General features: G+C 41.4%; 1 protein-coding gene across 1 annotated transcript in view; it reads left to right on the plus strand.

Annotated features, from left to right (window-relative positions):
* Positions 1–7,351, plus strand: part of POF1B (POF1B actin binding protein) — a 37,879-nt gene extending 30,528 nt beyond the window's left edge. The window contains exons 10-15 of the mRNA XM_039331769.1: positions 305–457; positions 1,176–1,286; positions 2,018–2,146; positions 2,610–2,686; positions 3,573–3,684; positions 4,787–7,351. Coding sequence (XP_039187703.1) covers positions 305–457; positions 1,176–1,286; positions 2,018–2,146; positions 2,610–2,686; positions 3,573–3,684; positions 4,787–4,807 — 603 coding nt within the window. The 3' untranslated portion in view covers positions 4,808–7,351. The remainder of the gene's footprint in view (positions 1–304; positions 458–1,175; positions 1,287–2,017; positions 2,147–2,609; positions 2,687–3,572; positions 3,685–4,786) is intronic.
* The last annotated feature ends 1,337 nt before the right edge of the window (positions 7,352–8,688 follow it).

Here is an 8,688-nt window from a genome sequence, read left to right on the forward strand (position 1 = left end):
CTCAGCTCTGGGTTGATTGGTTCAATGATCCATTGGATTTCTAGGTGGTTCTTGGAATTCTCAAGAGTTCCAAAGCTTCATTATTCTTTCTATCTTGCTTATTCAAAGTCCATGTTTGATAGGATGGTCAATCAGAAATATTGCAAGGTTGACCAGCACGTAGGAACAGTGGCCCAACATGGTAGCAGAGAATTGTGAAAGTATACAGATGCAACTACATTAAGCTAAGCCTTAAGGAATTAGGTTCTCCCAGCTGGCAAAGTCACTTAAGACTGTTTCTTTTCGGCTGGGGTGGGTTTTGCAGCAAGCTCTCCGTGAATACACCCTGAAGTGTCGTTCCCTGGAAGAACAGCTGCTGTCTCTCCGTCACAACGACAGCGAGCGGGAATTCCGGCTGAAAGACCTGGAATACAGCAAACGGGCCTTGGAGCAGGAAATTCAGAACTTGAGACTCCAGGTAAACCATCTTCCTGTCTTTCCGTTGGTCAGTGGTCAGCTGATGCTTGGAATTCCAAGGACTAGCCTTGAAAAGAGAAGGAGGACCACAGTAAAAAAAAAAGGGGGGGAGGGGAGGTCCGGTGAGCGGACAGCAGCCTCTGCCCCTTGAGGTCAACACTTTCTTTTCTTTCTACATCTCTCTTGGATCCAGAAGCAGAATTGTCATGGGAAATTAGATACGGTGGCCACTCGTTTGCAGGAAGTTGCGCTTTGGAGGCTGGGCTGTGAGAAAGCAAGATGGGGATGGAAAACACACAAACATCTGTTTAAGTACATTTAATTTGAATCGTGATTCAATACATTGGATTTTTTCAAAATATAGATTAGCAAAGATTTTGGACAATGGCTATTAGTTAATGGAAACTGCAGTGGGGAAGGAAGAGAGAAAAAAGAGAAAGAAAGAGAAGGAAGAAGGTGGAAAGGAAGGAAAAAGAAAGAAAGAGGAAGGAATGAAAGAAAGAAGGAAAGAAAAAGAAAGAGAAAGAAAAGGAAGAAGGTGGAAAGAAAAGAAAGGAAAAGAGAAAGACAGGAAGGAAGGAAGGAAGGAAGGAAGAAAAGAAAGAAAGAAAGAAAGAGAAAGAAAGATTGTTCCATAGGATAAATCTCTCATTATGTGCTTTAAAGAACTGTTAGTGGTTTCTTTTAACTGCAGAAACTAAAATTTTTCCTTTGCTCAGACTTCCACCAATCCTCTGGGCCAGACCACCACAGATGAACTGTCCAGCCGCTACGTAGAGATGATCAACCAACTCAGAGATGATAAAGACCGGGAGATCCGCACTCTGCGGGTAAGTTGACTTCCTTATCAAAGATGCCATATTGCTGGGCTCTCTTTTAAGCCATTCCCATTTTGCAAAGGTGGGGCTTCGACAGGACTTAATACCTGGCTGGCTTTGTCTGACCTGGAACCTGGGTTGGGTGGAGATTGTTAAACAGAGGGCCACATGGACATCCCAAAGAGTACAGACTAGCCTGGGAGGTTAGCATCCATTCCAGAAGAAGGTAGCGACAAACGGTTTCTACCCTGTTACCCTGACAATTGCATAGTGACATCCATCGGATTCAACTTCACTCAGAGGCACCCAGATGGTCTTTGACTGCCATTTGTGTAGTGATCATTCAAAGTTATGGCACTGGAATAAGTGACTAATGACCATTTTTCACCTTTACAACCGTTGCAGCATCCCCATAGTCAGGTGCTCAAAATTCAGATGCTTAGCAACTGGATTATATTTAGGACGGTCGCAGCAGCCCGTGGTCATGTGACCACTTTTTGCGACCTTTTGACGAGCAAAGCCAATGGGGAAATCAGATTCCCTTAACAGCCCTGCTTCCAACTTAACGGTGGTGAGAAAGCTTGTAGAACGGGACGAAACTCAACAAACGTCTCGCTCAAGCAACAGAAATTTGGTTGTGGTCGTTAAGTCCAGGACTGCCCGTATATAGGTATGGAAAAGCTGCCTCTTGAGCACTTATCAATATGAGCTTTGTTGTTGTTGTTGTTGTTGTTGCCGTGTAGTGCACGTTGTCCGAATTCCAGAAGGATTTCTCAAGAAAGCAAGGGACTGACACTGACCTGCAGATAAGACTGCAAGACTTGATTCTCAAGCTGGAGGAGAGAGAGGCCTGCATCAAACGGCAGGAGGAGGTACGTAGTGGCGCACGGAGAGTTGAGCAGATTCTTGGCTCAGTCCCTAATCAAGGAGCCCTCAAGGAAGAAGCCACACCCCAATTAAGACTAGCAAGGCGAGCTCCTGTATATAAAAGTCAGCAAAATGTCACTCCCCCTTGCACTGATGATGTTGCCTAGCTTGGTAAGGAAACGTCTACAGGAAAACAAGATCAGGAAAGTACCAAGAACTCAACCGTCAATCTCAGATTGCTCCTAGCTGTCCGTCTGGGTCCTGGGATGGTGTCCATGAGTAGAATTTCATCCTAGTCACTCTTTAATTCACGTCTCCTTTCCTAGGGACCTATTTTCAGCAAACTTAATCAGTATTGGGAAGATTCTGAACGGCCAAAGAAACAGCAGGATATGAAATGTTGAATAGTCTATATGGGATGGTGTCTTTTTGCCTGAAATGGTTTCTTTTCTTTTTTTTATCTTTTAGGAAATCTTCAGATTGAGGCAAGAAAAATTAGCCATCAATCCATCTCAAGGAATCACAAAGACCATCATCACAAAAAAGTAATGCTATTGCGAGCAACTGATGGTTTCTGTTTATGAAATGTACTAGTGTATTTGGGTTTTTTTGGGGGGGTATATTGCTCTTTTTGCCAGCAAACTTAAAAACAAATACAAACTGACACTAGGCCATAACACAACAGCAGAAACTAAATCTTATTGAAAAAAAATAGACTTAGAATAAAATATACAGAATGTCTTCTTTTGGAATGTAGTTGAAAACCACAGTAATCTTCCCTGGCAGGGTTTAATTTAGCTAAGATTCACAAAACTATTCCATAGGAGAGATTGAAATAGAAAACATTTCATTGCTTTTATCACAGTTAACATTAAATTTGGTCTCCCAGACAACTGGTGAAAATCCAAATTATAAAAGAAAAGACGGGGAAAAAAACCAAAAGGAAAAAATTAACAGATACAGTGCAGGAATTTTTGTGCCATGTGTATCCTCCCATTTCTTCTAAATGTAGATGATAAAATTATATTTCATCAGGCATAACTCAACTGGAACAGTTGGAAGTTTTTAAAATAGGATGGCCTAGAATCTTTTGTGTGTGTGTTTGACTCGGTCTATGACAAGTCACAGCATTCTTGGCAAAGATTTGGGAAATGGTTTACTATTGCCTGCTTCCTAGGGCTGAGAGAGAGTGACTGGCCCAAAGTCATCCAGCTGGTTTTCATGCCTAAGGTGGGACTAGAATTCACAGTCTCCCAGTTTCAAGCCTGATGCCCAAACTACTAACCCTAACTGGCTTTCAACCTAGTTGTGGCAATTGTTGCAAGAGACAGATTATAATCCTGCCCTGCTTGGAAGAACGGAACAATGGCATCTGAGATCGAATTGAGCATCAGGGCTGATGTTTTGCTTTTCGCCACTTTTCACCACCAGATACAGGAACCATTACCCCATTCTTGGCCTCTTATCCGATGACTACAAAGCCACATCACCTGGTGGGGAAACGCAGACCATCGTGATTGAAAAAACTGGAGAAACGTGGAAGGTAACTCCCCGACAGAAATGTCTTCCACATTCAATTAGATGTGCGGGAGCTTTAGGATCTGAGCCTTAGGATTTTAAAAGATGGGAGGTAGTGGGAGAGTAACCCAATTAAAACTACAGGTAGTTTTTGACTTAACGCCCATTTGTGATGGTGACAGCCTGGAAAACGGAACATCACGCTATTTGAAATCCATAGCAAGGTGAGGTGTTTGCTACCTCTGTAGCTCCATCACAGAGCTCAGAAAGCTAACGTGCGTTGAACATTTCAAGGTATCTGTTGGAAGAATTTATCGTCTTCAACCTCCCGTGGTGTATTTCCCAACTGAGAAAAGTCCTTGACTTTTTGTGACACTTTGTGACTGTTCAGAGTTACAACGACACTGGAAAAAAGTGACCTTTTTTCACACAACTTTTGCAGCATCCGCAGGGTCGCCTGATCTAAATTTGGCTTCTTGGCCAGTGGCTCATATTTATGACATATAGTCTATCTTTTGTGACCGTTTGATGAGCAAATTCAATGGGGAAGTTGGATTCACTCAACAGTCGTGCTACTAACTTTATCAGGGCAGTGATTCGAGAAAAGCTGTGAAATGGGGCTAAACTCTGTTAATAGCTGTCTTGCTTAGTTATGGAAATGTTGAACTCGGTTGTGGTCATAAGGACTACCTGTATTTGTGCAGAAAATGCTATGGAACATTTGGTTCGCAAACTCATACAGCCTAAGGCAGGGGTAGGCCACCTTGGCTCTTTTATGACTCGTGGACTTCAATTCCCAGAATTCCTGAGCCAGCATGGCTCAGCTTGGAAACTTCTCCCTTTCCCCTCAGCATGGCTGGCTCAGGAATTCTGGGAGTTGAAGTCCACGAGTCATAAAAGAGCCAAGGCTGCCTACCCCTGGCCTAAGGCAATGGCGGAATAGCATATTACAGGTTAGCCAGGAAACCTTAAAATTTTTGAGTAATTGCTGTTTGGTCTTGAAGGCCAACTCTTTGCATTAGCCAAACAAAACCCAAAGAGTTTGGGATAAATAGTGATTTATCTCTTGACACATATCCTAGCGAAGAGGTGGAGATGAATAACATGTCCTGTTTCTTTTCCAACAGGAATCGTTTACTTCTGATTAAAGACCTGCTGGCGTCTTTCAGGCAGGTCTGCTGAACAAGTTGTGGCTGATCAGATGAGTCTGCGTCCAAATAAATATTGTTGCGTTATCGTTTTGCTTGCACCTTCATGTAATGCTGGAAGTCTTGAGATAACTGGATCAATCAGGGTTGGAAGGAATTGTTAAAAGCACACACTACCAAATGCAGCATTTGAAGACGTTCTTCGCACCAGTTGGTTTTTACTTTCAAGCTTAACTGGTCAACTGAAGAAATGTATGGATATGTGGGTCAGCAAGGGATCTGGGCTGGGGAATTCAGAAAACACATGTGTGCTGGCCAAGCTTCTGTCTTCTCCCTTTTTTACTCCAAAGATCTGAGAAACTATATCCAATACCTACCTGATGCTTCAGTTTAGAGATGCAGAGATCAATAATTGCTGAATAAATGTTTTTTCTTTATTGGGAACATTCAGTCTAGTACCAATATTATATCTAGGAATGCTGCTTCCAACACAGCCTGTTAATAAAAGCAGTCGAGAGTTATTTGACAAGTATACTTTTCTTTAATATGTATTTTCTCATCAGCAGTTTTCTGTTCTTTTGGAACAAGACGGAGTTAGTAACCTTAGTTAAAGTACTTAATTGGTAGTACTTGGGTGTAGGGTTAGTTTTTTGATATTGTTGTAGTTACTCTGTGATGTGGTGGGTCAAATCTTGAACAGACATGTTTGGACTTAAAAATGGTAATTTGTTGTTCTATCCTTTGATTTGTGTCATGAAGCTAAAATCCAAGATGTAGAGAAGGAGGAATGGAAAGAGAATTGATTAGAAAGCAATTTTGCTAGTGCAGTTGGTTAAGATTTGTGTGTTGTTCAGAGAAAACAGAGAAAATTAGATAATGTTTATGGACTGCTTCACCATGAAGCTGAAAATTGATTTTGAGATTGGAAAATTGTGCTTGTATGAGTGCAGAGATGGATATGATGGTGGATTCATATCATCACAAGCAAAGTTAGTTGAACTTGTACTGCACTGCCTTCCATCTAGTGCTGGGGAAGACAGCACCTCCCACTCAGAAAGACAAGGAGAGATGGAGAGTAGATAACGTCTTTGCAGGAGAGAGTCTTAGATCAGTATTTCTCAACCTTGACAATTTTAAGGCATGTGGACTTCAACTCCCAGAATTCCACAGCCAGCATTGCTGGCTGTGGAATTCTGGGAGTTGAAGTCCACATGCCTTAAAATTGTCAAGGTTGAGAAACACTGTCTTAGATTCTGCCATGCATAAATGCGGCGTGCTTGCTTATTCTTGGTGGCTTATAGAGTCAACTAACTGATAAAGGAAACTATTTGCAGGTCAGGGTTGAAATGAGGGTGCCTTGATGTTCTCTGAACTTGGTTCTTTTGTTGCAGATGTTTCATTACCAAACTAGGCATCACCATCGGGGCTGGAAGGAGTGGGGTGTGTAACTGCATCTTGTACGTAAGCAGAGAGCAAGCCTCACTCCCTTCTAGCCCTGATGATGTTACCTAGTTTGTAAATGTCTGCAAGGACGTCTGCAAGCTCAGAGAGCACCAAAGAACTCTGAGTCAACTAACTTTATAAATGAAAATAACATAGGGGGTCATAGAAAGATGTGACACAATCTCAAAATTGGCCTTAGATTTGAAGTTGAAGAGCGTGCAGTTACTAGTCAACACAAGGGAGCATTCTATTTTGTGCTGCCACATTGATGGTGCAATTAACCTATTGACGTAACTGTTTAACCTTGTTCAAGATTGACAGGCATGGGGCTACAGAATGCAGAACCTCTGTAGAATAGTAGGTGGCAGAGAAAAAATATGAAAACTATTCTTTACTTCCATTTTTGTTGCACAGATCTACAAAGCCTGATTAACCCCCTAAATATGGAAATAAATTCCTACTTCTGGCTTGTATTAGCTATGTTAGACTTTTAGGCAGAGGAATTGCTGAATAGCTACGAGGCTGTATTCTTTATACTATAGTCTCTCAAGACAAAAGATTTCTCAGGAATAAGCTTATTCTAAACAATTATTGAATGTCTTTACCAATGATGGCTTTTAGATGCATGAGTCAGCTTCTGATGTCACTCCATTTCCTGTTTTGACAAGAGATTTATTTCATGTGTCATCTTTTGACTTGAAAAACATTTGCCTTTTGTTCAGTAATGTTCTTTAAACGTACGCACACACACACCCAGATTTAAAATACAAAATAATTATAAACAATAACAATAAACAGATAATCTAAAACTTCAGCCCACTGTTTGAAGGTCACAGTTCTGTGCCAACTTCCCTAGAAATAATCCCGATTAAGATTTAAATTTCAAGTCGGGTCAAGCTCCTAGATACAAGATGCATTTTTAGAGACAGCTTTGAGGAAATGGAAAATAAACTCTGGGCCTCTGTTAATGTTGTGATTTCAAAGGAATATGGAGAATGTGGTTCAGTTATTACTCACAATTATAACCGCCCAGAGTTGCTCTGGATAACAAGATGGGTGGCGTATAAATTTAATAAATAAAACAACTCAAATCAGCTCTCATATGGACTGTTTATTCGTAAGCAATCAAATCTATGTACTGTATATATATATGTCTTGAGTAGCCATAACTGTTGCAGGGCCCATTTAAAGAGAAATGTATAGACAAACCTCAGTGTAACAGAAAACTCTTTATTTGATAGGACTTGGAATTTTATCATATTTTCTGATTTGTCGGAGTAAATGTGTTGAGAATCACATCTCTCTCTGGATTCCTTGATCTATATCAGGGATAGGCAACCTTGGCTCTTTTATGACTTGTGGACTTCAACTCCCAGAATTCCTGAGCCGGCATGGCTCAGCATGGAAGCCTCTCCCTTTCCCTCAGCATAGCTGGCTCAGAAATTCTGGGAGTTGAAGTCCACGAGTCATAAAAGAGCCAAGGTTGCCTACCCCTATCCTAGGACGAAGATTAAGAGCATGGGTCTTCAAACTTGGCTCTTTTATGACTTGTGGACTTCAACTCCCAGAATTCCTGAGCCAGCCACGCTGAGGGGAAAGGGAGAGGTTTCCAAGCTGAGCTAAGTTGGCTCAGGAATTCTGGGAGTTGAAGTCCACGAGTCATAAAAGAGCCAAGGTTGCCTACCCCTGATCTATAGTATTGCTGAAAGTTGAAGAGTCAACCAAATACAAGTAGTCCTCAACTTACGACAACTGAGCCCAAACTTTCTGTGGCTAAGCGAGATAGTTAAGTGAGTCTTGTCCCCATTTTACAATCTTTCTTGCCACAGTTGATAAGTGAATCACTGTAGTCAAATTGGTAACCCAGTTGTTAAGTGAATCTGGCTTCCCTCACTGACTTTGCTTGTCAGAAAGTTGCAAGAGGGGATCACGTGACCCTGGGACACTGTGACCGTCATAAGTATGAACCAGTTGCCAAGCCTTCAAATTTTGATTACGTGACCATGGGGTAGGCTGCAATGGTCACACATGTGAAAAAAAAAAGTCGTAGGTCATTGTTTTCAGGGTGACCGTAACTTTGAACGGGTTGCTAAATGAATTGTTGAGGACTAGCTGTACACACAAAAGGGCAAATTTGATTTTGAAATGGATGAAAATTAGTTGAGCCTATTTGGCCGTTCTCAACATAATCTTCAACCATTTCTCAATAGCCCACAGGAGGAAAATGTTAAGGTTTAAAATGTTTTAAATTTTAAGAGCCGTTTTGCAAATTATAAAATGCCAGCGAGTTTTCTTGTCAAGCTCTGTTTTGTGGCTATGGTGATGCTTATCCCCGTTTCTTCCACCGGGTGAAGATATTTTTGGAATTGACATGGACAGTCTTGAATAAATCTGTGATAATGTACCAGAATACCACTGACTCTCTTGGTTAAATAAAA

Source organism: Crotalus tigris, unplaced genomic scaffold (genome assembly GCF_016545835.1).
Source record: "Crotalus tigris isolate CLP2741 ecotype Arizona unplaced genomic scaffold, ASM1654583v1 scf7180000017622.5263843, whole genome shotgun sequence".
NCBI lineage: Eukaryota > Metazoa > Chordata > Lepidosauria > Squamata > Viperidae > Crotalus > Crotalus tigris.